General features: G+C 40.0%; 1 protein-coding gene across 8 annotated transcripts in view; it reads left to right on the forward strand.

Annotated features, from left to right (window-relative positions):
* The window catches only part of LOC106944974 (RNA binding protein fox-1 homolog 1-like), a 515,796-nt gene that overhangs the window by 279,331 nt on the left and 215,421 nt on the right, over positions 1-21,044 (forward strand). For all 8 annotated transcript variants that reach the window (XM_015028333.1, XM_015028336.1, XM_015028332.1 and 5 more), the window contains one exon: positions 14,728-14,820. In XM_015028333.1, the coding sequence (XP_014883819.1) occupies positions 14,799-14,820 (22 nt within the window). In that variant the 5' untranslated portion in view covers positions 14,728-14,798. The remainder of the gene's footprint in view (positions 1-14,727; positions 14,821-21,044) is intronic.

Here is a 21,044-nt window from a genome sequence, read left to right on the forward strand (position 1 = left end):
CATTTGAAGAACCAGAGACAAACTGCCACCTGTGCTCCAAGCATTGATCATTTGTAGGTGTTCTATTAAATCTAATAATACACTTTCTTTTGGCTAAATCGCCCTGCACATTTCAATACCAAATGACTTCTGTTCATTCTATTAAAGTGGAACTACTCTCAATTATGTTTCATACTCCTATTGTCTGATACTAATGAAGATGAAACACTTTCATTTTTCCACTTAATTAGTTCATATTTAACAAAGGTGCTGTGCCATCAGACTCCAAGGAAGCCTTTTCCCTTTTTTTCTCACCCTTCCCTTTTTTCTTTTCTGCTTCTTTGGCATTGAAAATAATCCTTTTGCTTTTATCCTTCTTTAGAAATTGTCTGTGCCGCTCTCGTTTTTTTTAACGCTGCAACACTGTTTTAATTGAATTCCTCAAAAGAATCCACCTGATCCTCTTTTTGTCGTCGAATGAGCTTATGAGTTATGAATGTTCCCGTTCGGGTCCCGTTGGCAGGCAGTGCCATGGACGGCTAATTGAAGGTGAATTGATAATGCCCCTGCTGTGTATGTGTTGCCACTCTGCTGTGTGCGTCTTTGATAAGTAATTCATCTGTTTGGCCTGGCAGCCATGCCTTGCTGCTTTCATGTCGCTCTCTGTGCATGTGTGTGTGTGTGTGTGTGTGTGTGTGAACACACATGAGGGGCCTTGGATGCTCCCTCCCCCAGGCTGTGTGTCTGTAGTCATGGTCAACAGGGAGTGAGTCCTCCGCTCTCTCTGCTCTCTCTTTGGGAGCCTTGGTGGCGTCGCTGTGCTCTCTCCCATCTAATTGGATCCAAAATAAACCCAAACCAACAAAAACTTGCGGTGCAGACGGAGACGTCACCTGATGCGGCGACCCGCTGTGACTCTGCCCTCCTCCTGTCGCTTTAAAGCCGACCGCTCTCATCTGACCCCCCTACCAACTGGAGTTATAATACTGTTGGGTTTTTCGTTATAGTTTAGTTTTATTTCACTGTGATTTGGTTTTTCTAATTCAGTAAATTTCAGTTTGTTTAGGGTGTGTTTGCTTGATCTGATGCTCCAATCAGATATTAATATCGGCATCAGTCTCGATATTGAAGAAATTTCTAGATTGGATGTCGGCGATAACGTGGTACTTTACCATTTCAAAGGTTTGCTGTAGTTAGTTTTTTACATGTTTGACCAACATGTAGCCAAACTATTGCTGTCAGTTTACTGTTGATGTCACTTTGGCTGTTCTGCTCCTAATTCCACAAATTAAAGTTGTTTTTACATGTTTGACCAAACTTTTGCCTTTATCAGGGCTGTACTGGTGTAGAATTATCAGGTGTGTAAATCAGAACTATTACGTCTGTTTGAAAAAGGAAACATTTTAAGTCGGTTCTGCTGTTTTTCTCTATCGGGTCGGTATCAGTTCTAAAACGTTATTTTGCGGATTAGCGTAAGTTGAGTCCCATAATTTGCCGACAGCTGAAGTGTGGCAGAAAAAAATAAATAAATTTCACATAATTTCGAAAGGCTAATACGTAGCTTCATCAACACAAAAACAAAGGATTTTATATTTATAATTTAAGTATATTTTAGTTAGTTTTATAACTATACTTCCTGTTTAAGTTTTTGCAGTTTAATTCTGTTTTTTATTTATTTCAGTCAATGAAAATGTTTTCTCAATTTCATTCTTTTTTTTGTTTTGTTAGCGTTAGCTAGCTGTGATAACCTTCCTCCTAACACCTGGCGCCGCCTCACCTCTGCTTTTGTGCTGCGATTCATTAACGTGTTTGAGGTGGACATGGCGGGCCGCTGGAGCAGCATCTGAATCAATGCCCTTGTCTCCCAATCTGCCCTTTATCATGTTAATATGATTTCCATTGATGGAACGCTTTTTCAAAATGGCATCCCTCTATGGTTTTACATATTGACTTTTTAATTCATGGCCCTCAGTGCTGCATCACTCTTGTTATGCCGGCGCTGCAAGAATGCTCCCAGATCAGAGACGGATGTTGCTTGAGTGTGGAATTGACTTCGGGGCAGTGTTTTTTTCTCCCGTCTTCCACAGCGTGTCTCACCAGCTCCACCTTCTTTCTTCCTTTCTGTTCTGCTGCTGTGTTGCTGATGGTGTATTCTCTTGTTAGGTCCAAGTCAAAGGAAAAAAAAAAAACCCTCTACAGTTTCATTTCGCTGGGGCAATGAGTAAGTTGCCTCTTTGCTAATGTTCTCACCAAAATACAATCTGGCCTCAATAGTAATAATGTTTACGGCTCCTCCCAATAGCCAGCGGAGAATTGCCTGAACCTGTAACACTGCTATAACAGGAAATGAGAGTTTAATGCCCCGTAGAGTTACGTTCTACCAGCAGTAAAACATGTATTTTATTATATATTATGAAGGCAGAATGATGTCTCTCTTCTTGTAGCTCCTTTAGTTTTACACCACATTTTTTCCAGGGTTAATATCTGTATACAAAACTTAGAGATGATACATCCATAGTGAGGAAGTTAAATATGCAGATATGGTCAGTTTTTGTTGTCTTTCAAGGTTTATAAGTTTTACTACATATTGATTAAGTCTTGCTAGTAATAACTTTAAAGGCCTGGTGTTATGCAAAATCAACTTTTATTTTTAGCTTTAAGTCAAATAGAGCTAAAAATGCCCTTGTCTCCCAATCTGCATTGTTATTACATCTGGAGTGCTTTGATATAGAGTTGAGAATCGATTATTGAAATAATCATCAATTAATTTAGTAACTGATTAATCATTAATTTGTTCTACCCAGAACTCTTCAAATAGTAGTTTTAGCTTCACCTGCTTCAAATTATGTAAGAAAAATAATAAAATTTCCTATTATGCACCTTTTACATCCAATTATTCATTGATTTATATAAAAAATGGACGGGATTAATTATGTCTTAAATGGAAATTTGCTTCTAGTAATTCAGCTTTGTTCATCAGTTGGTGTATTTAGATCAGGGTCTGAAACTCCTATAAACCTCGACTGCTGGTATCTCACAAATTTTGGAAACCTCCAAAACACCCAAATCATTTCAACGCCCGCTCATTAACCCGTATGCTGGCCTGTTGGATCAGGGGCGGAGCCAGCCGGTTCACTCAGGGACAGACGTTAGCAGCTAAGGCTACGTTAGCACAGCAGGCGAATGGGAGCCAAATCCAACGTTTGTTCTTTTTATGTCAGTCTGAACGTCGTAATTCTAATTTGTTTCATCTTAAAAAAGTCTGATTTGTGTCACTTATATCTGCAGAACTAAATCAGATATGAGTCCAGTTGTTCCCAAAGCATCTGCAGTATGAATGTTGCATATTTCACCAACTTTATCTCATTGGCTTGAGACATGCATCATAAATCTGAACCAGAAGAAGCTAGACTCAGTAAATCCACGACTGAAAGTTGACATTTTGATATAACTCCTGGTTATGACTCCAAACAGACTTCTCTACAGAAGCTGCCGCCATTTCTCCACTAAATGCCGTTTCTGTTAGCTGTGCTTTGTTTTCTCTTTGCTTCTTTTGTCTTATTTTGATCTTGTGACTGTTGGCGGCCGTTACTCAACAACTTTAAAATGGATCCATAAATGGCAGTGTCCATTATTACTTAGTAAATAAATCACTGGTGTGTGACATCTACATTCTTCTTCTGTGATGTTTGTAAAGCGTTCCCACAGCAATGTGACTGCGGTCAAATTTAATTAGTAGTATGAACAACTAGTCCATAGTTGTTCATACTACTAATGGAAAAAATTAAAATAGTGCATCAATACTTGCTATGTAAACATAACCAGACTTTATGAAGCGAACTCAGAACCTTGTGGTGTCTTAATGCAAATGATTCATTGCAAAATAAACACTGATATCAGAATGGTAGCTGTTGGTTGTGCACATGGAGGCAACGTGGGAACATGTATTGTTGCTTTAAGTGACCTGCTGTATGTTGGTCAGTTTTCTGCAGTAGAAAATCTCAGAGGTCAACATGTTTCCAGTTGTTCTCCTGAAAGACGATTGAAAGAGCAGCAGGTGTCTGCATGTTTTCTTTTTCTCTCTGAATGTCATTTTATTCAGGAGTTGACTGTAACTGTTTGTTCTGGACCTGTTGGCGTTTCCAGAGTAACTGAAGATTCACTGGACTGCTCTATGCAAATCGTCGGTCATAAAAGCAGAAAACGCTGCTGGCTACAAATCAAAGCCTGATTGGTTGATCCGGTTGTCTATCCAAGCTTGTGCTTTCATTTGGTTTAATGGTCTGGATTTTCATAAATGGATGCAGAACACCAACTGGAGATGGAAATCTGCCCGGAAATTTTCTCAGGGGCTGATCATTTTTTCCAATTTAAAGCGGCTCCACATTTATTTCGGCACATCGGAGTCGAAAGTGCATAACAAAGATGCTGAATAAAGCTTCAGCTGTTTCTATGAGACACCCTGTTAATTCCAAAGTCTCACCAATCTAGTTAGGTTTACATGAGATAAAGTAACTGAGACTAAATGATGGTGAATGTATGAATAAATGATGATCCAGAGTCCAAGTCATTTATCTTTTGCATCTTTATGAGCTGTTTGATGCAAACCAGAAGCTTCCTGGGAGCCATGATGGGAATAGTTGTATACATGAATGTTGAATTTGAAATTTCTCCTGCTGTTCCACAAATCAGCCTGCTCCTCTCTCTCACTGCTGCGTTTTACTAATCGGTGTGCCGCAGCAACAATTCTCCCTCTTGTTATATTTTCCTAAACTGAATGACCTGAAGTGGGCGTCGTTTCAAATCCTGCAGAATGCAGATGGATTTTCTGGGGTTGCCTGGGTGAGGCGGGAAGGGGGTGAAAAGTCTGTAGGTCTAGATTAATTCACCAGGAGCCAGACTGATGTAATTTTTAATGGCTTAATAGCGCCACAGCACTTCTGAGAGAGATCCATTTCACCCGACAAACTGCAGCTCACCACCAACTGTGAGCAACAGTTGCTTGCTCATATGAACAATTAAATGGAAGCCAACTCTCTGCCAATGCAGCAACATTTGAAGTCGTTCAGCGGCCCAATCACGGGCCGAAACTCCTCATAAAACCTTCTCTATTACAGCTGCGGCAGAAACGAGCCAATCACGTCTTTCTTTGCTTTGGCTGTTGACACTGAACTTCAGCCATGAGCCTCTGGGGCTCCTTGGTGGAGAGCCTTGCAGATCTGTGTTGAGCTCAGTGATTAAGCAGTGGCTCTTCTCTCCATTTCAAACGACAAGCTGCCAGAGACTTTGGTTTTAAATTGTGCAATTAGTGATCTGGCATGCTTTGCTTGGCTTCAGTCGCACTCAAATCCCAGTCCAGGGCCGTGCCGAAGCACATTCGACAACACATACTCCAGGAGCATTTGTCAGACAAATTCATCTGAGCCTCCACTTCCGTTTTGCTCTCTGAGCACACTAACCTCGCTCAAATGTCAGCCAGAGTGTTTACCGTCTTGCTGCTGGGTAAACACTGGTGATCCACATTAGGTGGGCCAGATTTACTGGGATTCTTCGCAATCAGAGAAAATAATAATTTACTGTTTGTTTGTTGTTGTTTTTTTCCTCTACAAATGCACAAATTATGTTGAGTATGCACGGGCCGCTGCCAAAAATTGAGCTACTCCTTACATCCACTGTATTAAACATGATCTATTTCCCTGCAGTCATAAATCATAAATATATTTACATTTCCGGCTCGGACTGCTGTAATAAATCTAGCAGATCTCGTTGGGTTTACTGCAGCAAATATATAAATTAGGTTACTCGTTTTAGGTTGCAAAACCAGAAACCAGCTACCTTCTGATCCCCATGCCGGCTGAAAAAGCAGAAAACGGCTTATATAACTCTGTTATTACTGTACTTTATAAATAACCTACGCTTGAATAATATTAGGAGCAGCTTAGATAATAGCCTTAATATTTAATTTGCCTTTTGAAGTCAGGGCTGGGGACATTAAAAGTTCAAGAAGAATCTGCTAAAAGTTGTCATCCCCACCAAGATTCATTCAAACATGTATTTTTAATTGGAGTCTGCTCCGAGAAGCGCTTTCATTCCACCAGTCGTTTGTTTCATGTCTAAAGCAGAACATCAGGAGTCTAGCATCTGACCAGCTGGGATTTAATGTGCTTTGCTGATAGATGAAAATTTGCTAAGTTGCGGGAAAAAAAAAATTCTGAATTACAAGCATCTTCCTCCTCCTCCTCCTCTTTCTCCTCCTCCTCCTCATGCATTCATAAGTACATCTGGATACTAAATATCCCCTTTTTCTGGTTGGCAGAAAACGACAGTCGTCTGCAGAAACGGCTTATAAGCCGTTTATCACTGTTGTATTTTCTGTAATTAAGTTTTTAATGCTGGGAATTTTGATATCTATTACAAATTAGTGCTGTTTTTTTCCTGCTTCTCATCAGGGACACAACAAACACGAGATGGTAGACGCATTAGAATGCTAATTTCCCCCCGTCTGCAGCTTCTCCTCCGACTCTGTCACAAGTGTTAAACTGTCGTAGCGAGCAGAAACGGGATGTTCCAACATTGGTGCGCGCCACATCCAGGCTTCAGGACGAATAAAACGGCAGAAATCATTGCCTGTAGTATATGTTCCAATTTTTAGTCCTGGCTTTCAAATCTATGAGGGTGATTTCACTGATGATCACTCCGCTCCCTCAGGAACAGGAGCTGTAAATGTTAACAACACAGGCTGAAATCCCATCTATCTGTCTATATACATTTCTGCTGTTAATATGCTTTAACCCTTCATAACCAGCAGAAAAGGGAAGTTCTTTACTTTTCCTGTGTCCTCAAGTAACTTTTGGAAGTGCTTACAGCCATGAGTGCATTTTAAAGCAGCACACTCCTTCTGTAAACTGACTAGCAGTTTAATAATGTAACTGTTTTATTTATTTTATGATGGTATAATGTTGTGTTCTCTACAGAAGCCTGTAGGGTTCATGAAATGGTCAAAAATGCATGAAATCTGAAAGAAAGCGACTGAAATGTGTCGACTCAAACTTCAGCAACCGGCTGAAAATACAGACACAAACTGGAGATCAGGGTTGAAACAAATAATCGGATTAATCGATTATTGAAAAAAATAAGTTCATAATAGTTTATAGCCAGAGCAGTAATTAAGTCAAAATAGTACAAAAAATATGTACAGTTGGCATTTAAGAAACCTCTTTCTTCCGTTCTACCCACACTTCTCAAATTATTATTAATTATAATTATAATATATATTTTTTAATCCTCTTAAGCACCTGACTGTATGGAAGAGGATTAGGATCACTGAAAAAATGACATTTTTTCTCAGAACTTAAACTTTTCATCTCAAAATATTAGATTTCTGAGAAAAATGTCAATATTATTTTTTTAGTGGCCCTTACTTTCTTCCATATTTTGCTTTCCAGTTATTAATTAAAAATAATCAACTGTTTTGAGAGAGTGGAGCTTTAGAAGTAATTCTTTAGCTTCGGATGCTTTGCTACAAATGATCAAGTGTTGACTGAAACACTGCTGTGATGTAACATTTTAATAAAATTCAACGAGAAATGGAATTATTTCTTGGCATTTTTTCATTTATTTATAATATTATATAAAATAAGATTAAGGATCTGCCCTTTTTTTAAAATCTCATTGTCAGAATTATCAACTGGAATAATTGTTAGCTGCAGCCTTACAGGAGCTATTATCATCCCAATTAGAAGAAGCAGGTTGCATAAAGCTCAGGGTGACAGTAGGAAATAATCCCTCCTTTTAAACGGATACAACTCTGCAGTAGAAGCGGCCAAAGGACGATGTGGAGGATAGGAGGCCAGGAAAGAGACTTGAAGTAACTCTGAAGTGTTGGATAGGAGTAATTAGAGTAAACAGGAAGGAAGGTTAGAAACTGTCAGCTCAACATGATGCTAGATGGTAAAGAAACACCTGATAAAAACAGGAATGATGTGATGTAAGGAGCTGAAACCTTTTGAGAAATGTTAAAAGCTTCAGCATCTACAGGGAGCAGCTTCTAGAATCACAGCAGATTAACAGGAATGAAAAGATGTTTGAACTTCTGGTTATTTTCAACAAAGTTTCTTTTTCCCAACTGTTTTTGCAGCAGTGATGTCTCTAAATCCTTGAAATGCCTTTAAATAGTTAAAGGTTTCCTGTAAGAGCTAGAATATTAGCTTATTTATCTCACCTTTATTCGTTCCTGCCTTACCGTTTAAAGTTAATATTTAAACACTGCTGAAGCTAAATGTCCAACAACTTCTCCACTATTATCATACCGTTCAGGTCTTTGTTTAACTGAATTGTCAAACTAAACCAGAACAAAAGTTTAAATAAAACATTAGTCTAGTGATTACTCATCCTTAGATGATTGGTAAAATAATTCAGAGTTTGCAATTCAGTTTTCCTGCTGATTCAAATTCTTAACTATGAATAATTTCAGCTAGATTTCTGCTTGTGTTGCCTTTTTCAGCGGGTCGTATTGTGCTGCCACTGTTGTATTTGAGCCAAACGACTTTCTGTTGAACAAAGAAGCCGTCGTGCGACCGAATAAAGTTGAGCTATCGCATAATTAGATAATTAACTTAAATTATTGGGTAAAAAGTGCTGAATTGAGGGTTGGCTATCAGTTACGAGTGTTCGCGCTTGAACGGCACTCTGAAACGAGAGCAGGTGTTTGCTTTGTCATGACACCATTGTGTCATGAAGAGAACTGATCCCATCCATTAGTCAAGTAGCTAACAGCACTCAGGCATTCAGGCAGCGCGGCGGCCATTGTGTGCAATAATGCAATATCCAGAGTTGGATTTCGAGGTAATTGAGAAACGCCAGCCTGTTACAAACACCAGTCCCAGCACGGTTGTTTGCTCTCCTCCCAAAGCAAACATAGCAATTACAGCCGCTGTCAGTCACTGTCAGATGTGGCATCAGTGATCAATCCAGCTCATTGGGCTCTGGACATTAGACATGAACATATATGAAGGACTGAAGCTTCCTCCGGCTCCACAGCGGCTTCAGCGCTGCTCATCCCTTTAACGTCGTTTTTACAAAAACAAACCAGGAAGATGTAATTTTAGGTTGAAAATGGCATAAAAAGTCCTGCAAAACTGCACTTCCCACTGCAAAAACCGAGGACGGATGTTTGTAAGGCCTGTGTGACAAAACGGACCCAGCTGCACCAGAAGGTGCTGGAAGCCTCTGAGCTGTGAGAACATCAGGGAACAGCAGGACAACCCAGGGGGGAAGATCAGAACCAAATGAGTTTGATCACAAGACACAATGTCGTGCACTTTTTATACCCATAATGCATCAGTAATGCATTAATCAGGGCAGGAAGTCACAACAACCGTCGACACTTCTGTGTGTAATTCTTCAACTGTTGTCTGTGAGTTCTTACTTTGTATTTTTGTGTTTTTATGATGTAAAGCACTTTGAACTGCCTTGTGCTTTACAAATAAACTTGATTGATTGACTGAATACTTTCTTGGGGAATTAATCAGTAATTATTTACTAATTACTATTTCCAAGAAACTTGACGAACCCTGGAGAGGAACGCTTCTGCAGATAACCGTCTTTATGTTGGGATCTGTTGGAAACCAATAACCAGAGGAGGGGTGTGAGGAGTGAGCAGACCAAAGCATCATGGGAAAACTCTCCTGGCAGGAAAACGGAGCGTTCTGCAGATGGATGGACATGAGAGGATCTTAGTGTGGAGTTTTTCCTCTAAGTGCAGTTATCACAGTCTCAAACCACAAAGGAAAACAGCAGTAATAGCCCCATTCTTAACGTTATTTCATCGTCACCTCGGTGCGTGTGCGTTCCTCTCCTCTGGCCCCGCCGCGCTCCCACACAGGCCCAGATACAGATCTATAACTGGGATTGGCAGTCTGGAGGGAGCCGGGGCAGGAAGAGGGCTTTGTTAGGCTAGCGGTCCCTGCTGCCTGCGCCGCCGCGCTCCAGCATGGGTAAAGAAACAGCTTTACACACTGACCTCAGAGCTGTTGTTTAATCACCAGGGCATTTTAATGGCTTGTCAGAGTAATGAAATATGGTTGGAGGCTACCTGGTGCAAACATTACGATAAATCCCTCTCACACAGGCCTACACAGGGCTTAATGGTTATAAATCATCACTTTGGGGAGAGAAAAATGACAGCTATTAAAATAATGAATGGGATGATTAATTTTTCACATTAAAGATTAAAAGCTATGAGAGGTATCATCAGATATTTGAGCTGCCGTAAACGTTTGAAAGTGAGAGCTTATTTCCAGCCGTCCGTTTCTCCGCTGTCACGCGGGGTCCTGCCCCCCTTTCCCAGGATCTTTTTCATCCGTTTCCTTCCACTTCTTCTCTTTGTGCGTCGACGCAGGCGTTCCTCACACCTAATTTGTGCTCTTTTAAAAGTGCTCAGAGGAAGAGCCTTGAAGAAGGCTTTCTGCTCCAGGCAGTACAGGACCCTCTCACCCGCTCTGCAGGAGCTGCTCAAGCCTCTCGCTGATATCATCTCCTTCTCCTTAGCTAATCACACCTACAGCGGTGGGGCAAAGGAAGCACACCTAGCTCAAAATCTACTCAGATACATGTCCAGAAACAAAAATGTAATATACCTGCTCCACTTAAATACAATAAAATCTGCCTGTCATTGATTATTAAGCTAAAATTGAGAAGCTGTTCTTCCCAAACTAAGTACACCCCTGCTGCTAGGATGGGTAGCAGCAGCTAGGTGGTGCTGCATGCTCTCAATATTGAAATCACTGCACAAATGAATAATCTTACCAAGTATTTTTTGTCTGGTTTCTTGGGTAAATATCTTAGTATACTTGACATAAGACAACAGTAACTTTTCAGCAAGACACTGGAGCTTGTTTTAGGTCAACAGTTCCTAAATAATGATGTGAAAAAGGTGCTAGGTTTCTTAAATAAAGAATGTTAAAGTGCTGGCTGCAATGGTAGATTATTTAACTTTTACCAAAGGGGTAAAGTCGTGTTATAAGACTGTGACAGTGGAAACAGTCCTGTTTTTAAATCGATATTAACTGATGAATGGACTGGACATAGCAGACATTTTGACCACCCAAAGTGTTTGACATTATTCACCCATTCACACTGACAAACACAAAACCAACATGCTAGGCTAACGCTAGCAGCAGAAATTACTCGACTGGTCTTTTACCAAATACAAAAGACGAATCTTACAACCGCTAAAATCATTTTTGTTTACATTTCATGCAGAAGGAAGTTTGGCTCAGTGTCTTCAGAGGCGTTTGTGTCGTTAACTTCAGTGGTTTTTGGTGCAGCGCCCCCACAGGCGAGGAGGGGAACAGGTTGCTCAAAGGGTTTTGTTATTTGAAAATGAACCAAAACATCTGAAAATGTGACAAATGTTGCAACTTTGATCACCAATCAAACAGAGTATAACTTTGTAAATTATTCAAATCCAGTTCTTGACTATAAAGTTTGTAAACTGTTCATTTCTTGTAATAAAGCAAACCCACCCAACCTTTTTATTTTTTGAATCTACAATAATTTACTGATCCATTGCATGTGTAGTTAGCTGAGCTGTTATCTGTCGTTTTACTGTTGATTTTTAACACAGTTTTGGTAAGTGAGGACTTGTGACTTGACAAACGTCGCTGACTTGTGGTGTTTTTAGGAGGGAAACGGTTTTGCTGTGCTTGAAAATCCACGTCGAACAGAGATAATGGTGGGAGCTCAGTGAGCCGGCATAAATCCCTGCGTATAGACAAACGGTGACGAGCTTTCCCTCTCCATCAGAGGGCTCCCTGGAGAAGGTGTGCTACTGCATTTATTTCCAGCGGGACTCGCTGTGTTGTTCAAACATACATCACCCAAATTGCAAGGCAAAAGATTGGAGGGGAAAATCATAATTAGAACATTAATAACCATACACGTTGGAGAGCATAAGTGAGTTTTTTTTATGATGAATGAGAATGTAAACAAAAGGCAGAAGAATAAGAGGTTCAATTAGGTATTCTGAACTGTCTCGGCTGAGACGTGAGTGCGGCTTCTTTCACTGTAGCCCAATTATTTCTGCCCTCCCTGGCAGTGATGGCGCAGCGTGTCCGTCTGCAGCCTTTAGAGGGGTTATTCATGATGCCTCATTGAAGTAGCGACTCAATTTGTTGACAAAGAATCGAATAAATCCTTGGTCCGCTCAGGTGAAGATACCGACTGCATCATGTGAGATTCAGCTGGTTCTTCGCCTCTTCATGTTGCGTTCGTGTTCTCCGTGTTGGTGAGAGAGGACGGCCGCCCACGCCTCCTTCATGTTCCTCCAGTTCCCTCTTCTCCGTCTGCTAATGATCCAGGGACGCCAAATAAAGGGCCTCTGAAACAAAATGTCCACCGCAGTTGGCCCGTTTTTATCTCAACCCTCCCCTCTCGAATCAATTCTGACATTTCATTCTGCCCTCATAGAAGGTAATGGTGCATTCAGAGGTTGTTACCGATAATGTTGAGATGGTATTGCTTGGTTTCATTGGACAGACCGGCTGTAACCCCGGCTGCAGGATGGCTTCGGCTCGTCCTCCTCCCTCCTCTGCACCGTCACTTCAATCGCTCCAACTCTCTGATGTTCACTGGCTCAAATATCTCTTTTGGCGAGACGCTTTTTTTATTTTTTTATTTTCTCCTAACAAGTAGCCAACCAGTGTTTGTATTTTCCTCCCACTCTGGTGTTCACACAACTTGAAGTGAAAACACCCTTTTAAGTCAGCTAGTCAATATGCTGTTTCTAATATATTATTTACTGCCTATGGGCTGTATATATATCAGAATGCGCTCAACTACTGTTTCGGTTTGCAGTCATAATCATGTAGAGGAAAATCACAGAGCCAGATGTCTGGCCCTCGTTTTACAGCATTTATGTTTTCCTCTGAGTTTATGTAAAATTCATCCTTCTCTGTTTTTTATTCCCCCGTTTTCACCGACTCAACAATTAGTCAATTCCCAATCAACAAGAGAAAAGAAATTGCTTTTAATTACTTTTGATAAATGACAAATTGTGTTGGCATGGCTCCCTGCGAATGCTTAATCAGGTGCTGGGCGGGGTAGCGAGGCGGGAACCGGAGCAGGGATTTCTGCTGGGATGAAATCAATGCGCTCGCTCTGCGGTTCACCGGCTGGGCTGCTGGGCAACAGCCAACCTGAGGCCTGCGAAGATCCACCAGTCAGCAGAAAAGCTCCGGCTTTATGGGAACAGTCACAAACGGAGGCAAAAACATGCAGCAACACTCGGATATATGCGCCTGCTATAAGGGCGCTGCGGACGGGTAGTGATGCACAAACGTGGCTGATTCAATGCACTTTCAGTCTGAGTTACTCCAGTTACAAATGCTCTTACTTAAAGGCAGGAAAAGCACTTTAAATGTGTTGGAAATTAAATAATAGCTGTTGAGATATCTAAATTCGGAGAAACACGTCAGCTGAGCTTAAGCAACGCAGCAGTAAGTAGTGGGATAAACAACGAGGCTCTCTGGGGAAAAGTGGATGTGAGAACTCCCTAAAGACAACAAACCCTCCACGGCTTTTCTCCCACCTCGGATCTGCTGCAGCGCAGTAACACGGAGGCTGTTAGGTTCGTCAAATAAAATCAAGTTTCCTGTGGTTCAAATCACGGATAACAGGCTCTGCAACAATACTTCTCTCCTGGCTTTAACTCGGGTTTTCTTCTGTAGGCGTTTCTGCTGCAATTGATGCTTTTTTTATGGAAAAAAAAAACAAAAAAAAAACAGAGACTGTTAAAGACAGCGTTACTGCAGAAAAACATCTGAATATTTACTGTAAATAATCAGGAGCAGCAAACAAACATTCTAAAACCCAAGAAATCAAGAAATGTTTTTTGTTTTCAGTTAGACTCCAAGCCAAATGTTTTACTTCTCAATTTGCAATTTAATAATTTCCTACAACCACCCATTAACACTTGCCCACCTCAAAAACGCACATAATTTTATATTTTAATAGTTCAAACTCCAGATATACCTGAGGAGGTGTTGATACGCGTCGTGGAAAGACAACATCGACATTCTCCAATGATCTTTCAGCCAATCAGTGTCAAGGAAAAGGAACGCTGCTCCTGGATTGGCTGCTTGGCAGACACCAGCCAATAGCGCGTAAAGTAGCATTAATCTTCACAATCTGAAACAATCAACCGGTTTAATCAATTATTGAAGTAATTGTCAACAAATTATTTTAATTGATTAATCGTTAACTGGAGAACACACACTAAGAAAATAAATGTATTTAAGGATGAAAAAGATTTTTATCTGTAAATCTGTTTTACCCAAAACTCCTCAAATGGTTATTTTAGCTTCCCCTGGTTCAAATTTCAAAAAAAAAAAAAAAAATGTATGAAAATTTTTTTTATCCAATTATTAATTGAAAAATAATCAGCGTATTAGCCCTGATTATGTTTTGTTTTTTTAGCAAGAAAATGTATTATTAGTTTATTTGCAAATCAAACACCTGAGCTGAACCACAGGCTGATGTCCTCACTGATTAATTCAAAATAATTAATTAATTCAAAGACAAAGTACTGAATCCAGACCGAACAGATTCTAGATTAATTTCAGGTTTTAAGGCAGATTTAACCAAACTAACAGAAATAAAAACTTTAAGGATATGTGAGAAGAACTTTCTAGGTGTTGTATTTATTTGGACTTATTATTGATTTCTTTTCCCCTTTCCTGTGTTTTGCAGGTTCTTCAGCACCTTTGGCAGCAGCAGCGAGTCGCGTGACCCCGCTCCAGGCCGACCGGCTTCACCTGTACATGGAGACCCCCAGCTGGGCAGGTCAGACTCCGTAAACATGGTCCTGTTTGTGCGCCGCGCTGAACAAACGTCCCACATCCAGACACCAGGCTGGAGAGTTTCTGTTCTTACAGATACGGCTGGCAGGTTTCAGTAAAATAAATCAAACCTGATCTGCAGCTTTCAGACCAAAAACGTTTGGAAAATGTGGCATTTAAAGATTAAAAGTTTTACAGCGGATTTATGGGGACTGTGGGAACACATTTTAGAGTTTAGAATTGGTTTAAGGAACAAGGAAATTGCTTCTATTTAAGAAAGAAACACAATGAGGTAATAACTATTAGCACAAGATGGTGGTAAAAACCGCGTCTGTTCTGTCGGAGGAACAGAACAGTTTGGTTTGATGAACCAAACAAGTTTCTTCTGGTTGAGCAGAAAAAAAGAGACATTTTTAATGTTTTCCTTTTTCCTTCACTTTTCTTCGTCCTCCTTCAGCATTTTAAGGGTTTAACATTTTTAGAGCAGCTCGACTCTGTCAGACATAAAAGACAGATGTCAGTGTTGTGCAGCTTATATAGAGGTAATTTATCTGCAGCTTCTCCTCTCGACAATAATGAGACGGAACATTGAAATCACTGAGGACATGCTGCAAGTGTTTCTGCTGCTTTTGTGTTTCATTTTAACAGCCTCCACTTTGCACCGGACACTAAATCCTCCAAAACAAACCGATTACATGCATCCGTACAGCTTTTATCCCCTCAGATCTGCTGTGGGTTTTTTATTTTACTCTTTTCTTCCACTTATTGTTCAGTTGGAAACAATTGCAGGTGAAACGGCACACTCCGTTGGGCTTAAACCTTTGGAAAGAAGGTGAGAGGACTGAACTGGGTGTGAACAGCAGTAGAAATGCTGCAAGCTGATCTCGGATGGGTCGCTCAGGCGATGTGCACTGTGTTTTATTTGTGCTTGAACTATAAAATATTTATAAATTATGTATAAAAATTTAAATATTGATCAAATCTTGCAAGTTATTTTTTTCACTGATTTGTAAGAAAATAAATCCAAGCCGTACGTGGAGAAGTGGTGTGAATTTTGTATGAATGATATAGTTTGAGCAGAAGGTAAAGGCAGAAAGTGTGTAAGCTGCCGTTGTGTCCAGCTGCTCTGGGACCAGAGCTGCATCTGCTGCTTCGCATGTGGTTTCCGCATGTCATGCAAAGCACAGATTCGCTTCTGTCCTCTGATTTACAGAGACTGAAAACACAAAACGGTCCAGTTAAATCACACTGTTCTTCTTTAATGCTCTGTTTAATATTACATGCTTATCTATAATTGTAGATATTTCACTTTGGACTTTATTTACACATCTGTGTGACTGTTAAAAAAAACGAAGTCCTGCGTTCACATACAATAAAAACAAATCTAGATTTTACTGCTTATTTAAATTGGACTTGAAGTGTACACGAACAGCAGATTCTTCACTGTCATTACATATTAAAGAAAGATGGAAAAGCTTTGTGAGAGAATCCAGGTTTTCTTTCTGCTTCCACAGATCAGATTAGAGGAAATATCATCCAGGAGTTTCTGATCAAATTAACCGATTGGTTAAAACATTACTAGACCCACTGGCAGATTTTTCCACATAAGATGGAAAAAATCTCATTTTATAAGTGAAACAAGCTGCTGGTACTTATTAAAATCAGTATTGATAAATTGTTGACTCAAAGCTCCTGTGTCCTCCTGAAATGTTTCTTTTGAAGTTTTGTCTTATTTCAAGTGAACTAAAATATTTGCATTAGACATTAGACAGAAATACTTGGTACAATTTTATGTTTTTGCAGTGTGAAATCTACCAACATGTTTTGTTCACATTCATAATCAAAATGAGTAAAGAACAGTGAGCACAGCGGTGGAGGAGTGATGCTGTGGACCAGAAACCTCTCCATATCCAAGAGCTGAACTTGGTTTAAAGTATTTTAAAAATAAAGAATTTGCCCCCAATATGTTTATTGATTTAAATATTTTTTTTAATTTTAGAAGCTACTAAAGACCAGATGAGGTTAATTCTGTCCTGACACCAAAAACTTTTGAAATTAAACTTCGTTCTCCAGCTTTGCTCTCCGTTAGGCCCAGATTGTCTCAGTTCTCATCACAACAGTTGGTTTTGGGTTTAATTCCCAGAATCCTGCCAGTTTATATGAAGCTTTTTTCCTCATATTGATGCTTTTTGTCCTTTTTCTCACCTGGCCTCCCCCAAAGAAGCCAATCACTGCAGACTCTGAGTTAACGACTTCACGCCCTTTCGGCGTGGAAGCACTCTCGGTGTGATAAAGTCTGCATGTATGCACGCCTTACTCCCCCCCATCCGGCCATATTGTGCTAATGTGTGCTGGTTAAGTAGTGCAAGACTAGAAAAAGACTCTTATCCATATGGCTGAGAGCCGGGGAGTCGGCGTTGATCTCTCCCCAGACGGAGGCCTCTGCCTCCCCGCCCATCCTCGGCGGAGCCATAGAGCAGGTGGCAATGAGGATCAATGGGCCTCCACCATTACCTCCTCTCCACTTCGCGTCTCCAGTGGCGTTTCCAAGGGGGGCCCGCGGGGGCGTGCGCCGTGTCTCGCCGCAGCACGCCAGAAGAAATAGGGACGTTTCCATTAGTGTAATTGCTGGGGTATAGTTCTATATTATTGCCGTGATCACCGCTGTGGCTTGGTAATGATGGACCTCCCGTGACCCCCGTGTAAAGCTGGTGGGTGTTATGTCTCCCCCGTCGACGCCCATCGAGACTGCGGCGGGCGTAGGCGGCCGGTCGGACGTTACGCCGAGGAGAAAACAGACGGATCAACAACCAAAGGAAGCAAAAAGAGACGACGATCATCAAATATCTCTAGTCCCGTCTGAACGCTGCAAAAAGTATCTTTGGTTTAGTTTCTAGCACAAATAGCAACAAAACCAACTTACACATAACTTTTCAGAAAGAAATAGGAACGTTTTAAAGTTAATAATTCCTTAATATTAATGAAAAAATACTATTTCCACTGGCAGATTATTCCATTTACAACAAGACATTTATGTCCTTTTAATAAGTAAAATAATCCCCAACATAGCAAAAGTGCAAAACCTTATAAAGTATTTTTGTCCAATTTCTAATTCAAATAACTTATAAGTAACTTTTGAACAAGACATGGGAGCTTTGTTAAAGTCAATAATTCATTAATATTGATGAAAACGTACCAGTTCCACTGGCTGATTAATCCAATTAGAATCTGAGAAAAAAATCATTTGTGGATCTTTTTCACAAATATTAAAGGATTATTGAGATAAAATAAACTCCAATTTCTTCTTGAAAAATTACTTGCAAGGTAGTTTTGTCTTATTTCAACTGAGCTGAGATATTTACAGCAGAAAATAGACAAAAATACTTTGTAAGGTTTTGTGTTTTTGCAGTGTGAAGCAGGAGATTAACTTATAACGAGGAAGTTTCCCCATAAGTGAAATAATCTGCCAGTGCAACAAATACTTTTTCTATAAATATCAAGGAATTATTGATTTAAAACTCCTTTCTCAAAAGTTACTTGTTTGTTAGTTCACTAAGTTTATTGCACTACAAACTAGACCAAAGATACTTGGTAATATTTGATGTTTTTGCAGTGAAGTTCGTTTGCTCAGCTAAAACAAAAACAGCGCTGATTTGCAATAATTAGCGGTGAGAAATGTTTGTATAATCATGATGTAATAAAAATGGTTGGGCAGAGTCTTTCCAGCGATGAAGCTCCCGGATTCACTAACTGGTAATTACTTCCCAGCATCCCCCCTCTTCCTCTGACTTTGTTCAGAGGAAAATGAGGGCGAGTTCTGCTCATTTTAAGGCGATGCGATTGGATATTATTCCTGGTACAGTAGGAGGTTCGCTCCTCCATCGGCGATTACACGAGACGTCTTCCATCAGCGAGCAGATGAGGTGAGGAATATAATGAATTCATTTACCCTCCAACGCTCTGCCTTTCTTCCTTCTGTTTATTATATCCCATTTGCATACGGATCGGAAAATTCAAAAAGCTCAGCGCTGGACTAATCGGCTCTGAATATTTCACAGCGGACCTGTAGCTCTCCCTACAGGTCAGCACATAAAAGCTGCTTCCTGTTTGTGGATTTGCTTTCAAACAGCCAAACTGTTCCTGATTACCTCGCCTCTTATTCCATGGAAGGGGGAAAATCCTTGACCGTGATTCCTTGGTTGCTTTTTTACATTTTTTTACAGGTGTGGGTATTGATCTTTTGCCTTTGCTGCAGGGGAGTGTGTTCACTTAAAAGGCCCGCTGATGTAGCAGAGCTTATTAAACAAATAGGCCGGAGAACAAGGCCGCAATCGCTTTGAATCATGAAGGAGGCTGCCTGTCTTAAAGCACCACTGTATCAAATATGAAACGCTCTGCTAACAAGGTGTGTAATCTATTTCTAATCAGATCATATTTTATGAAACAAGGAGAAGCTTGAACTTAAGTAAGAGAGAAAGATGGAGATTCAGAGGCGGGGGCGGGGCCGGCTTGTATTTTGAGATTGGATGTGACGGCCAGGGACCATGACTTGATTTTACATGCATGGCTCTATAATGAAGCCATGCCAAATGGTCAGTAATGGTTAAGTTTAGGGGGAGCCGGAGCCCAGCTGTAATGGGAGGCTAATTCGGGGCCCTTGCCGCCTTGACAGGCTGCAGAGCACAGCTGGAATATGGAGAAGGATGGAAGCTGGAGGCTCTGGGGCTGCAGTAAAGGTCTGTATTTGTCTGCAAATTGCCAGTTTGCCTGAGGATATAACAGGGTCAAGTGTAGCGTAGCATATTTTGTGTTCACAGAAACTGTTGCAGATATAAATACAATCTAGAAACAGTCTCAGTCAGACACAGAGGCCAGCTAACTCCCTCAAATCAAGTGTTGTGCAGGAGTGACTTCATGTTGTCATTGCCATTCAGGCCATGATCCTTTTTATATATATCTTTATGCTGGCCGGGTTCATAGGCGAGTGTTTTCAATCTCTTTTTTTTTTCCTTCTTGTGCCATAAATTGTTTCAGATCCGGTGACACTGGGCTTGGTTATGAATACATGAATAGAAATATAGACTCCTCTCAGACCCCAGGTTCAGCCTCTGGTCACAGAAAGTAATGGAGAAAAGCATTTTTAATGTTTGTAGAGAAAAAAGATCAGATGCAGCTTTAATTGTTGTTTTACTCTGTACTGGGACATTCCCACAGATCCCACTGGTGGACAACTGGTTTCTGTTTGGAAGTGGAATAACCATCTGGGATTTGTAAAGTTGAATCTGAACAAACCGCAATACTTTAATGTTTGAGACATTTTATCATACCCATCCTAAAGCACGGCAGTGGCAGAGTGGTGCTTGGATCTTGTTTAGACCTGTTCACTTAGAAGTCAAATTGTTCATTACACCAACCTAAAAGTCTTTTTGATTTATTGTTTTTTGTTGTATTTCTAGCAGCTGGTCTTAAACGTTTTGGGTCACAAAGTTTGACTCTTCATATTTTTAATTGGAATTGCAAACTATATTTTTTTAACCTTTTTTTTTTTTACCTGGTTTTTACTAAAAAATAATATAATAAAAAGCAAAAACCTGGATGAACACTTTGTGTTGCATCTCACATTTTCCATTTTAATATTCTAATTTTGTCTTCTGAGGGTTTTTATTAAATCACGACTTGAACTGGAAAATTAAATCAACCGTGATCAAATATCGCAAATATTTTTTTTAATTTGCAACTTTCAGGAAATATTTCTGTCAACAATAACTTATTTGTCTTGATTCGTGGACTTTTTAAAACTCAAATCTGTTTATTTTTAGTCAAAATTGAGACATAAAACCACTGAAAAGAGCCAACTGCTCTTTTCCCTCAGTGCTAATCTTTGTCTGAAATACTTAAAATAGATCAATAGAAACAAAATGCTGATTCAGTAAATCTGTTTTAGTTAAAGCTGTGTGGACAACAGCTGGCAGATTGTCTGTGTTTATGTAACTTTTAAGCTTGGCCTGTTGCTTTAAGTGTTAAAACCACTAAGTCCATGTTTCATGTATAAGTTATATGAAAAGCTCTCTGCCTGTCTGGCAATTTATTCTACAAGTCCTGACTTTTATCTGTTATGATATTGCAAAAGAGTGTGAAAGTATGAAGGCTCCTCAATCCTCAAAACCTAATTCGATAATCTGAATATACTGATATGGATAAAAAAAAAAAAAAAAAAAAAAAAAAAAT

The sequence above is a fragment of the Poecilia latipinna genome, unplaced genomic scaffold, assembly GCF_001443285.1.
Source record: "Poecilia latipinna isolate Pla-1442-1.1 unplaced genomic scaffold, P_latipinna-1.0 Scaffold121, whole genome shotgun sequence".
Classification (NCBI taxonomy): Eukaryota; Metazoa; Chordata; class Actinopteri; order Cyprinodontiformes; family Poeciliidae; genus Poecilia; species Poecilia latipinna.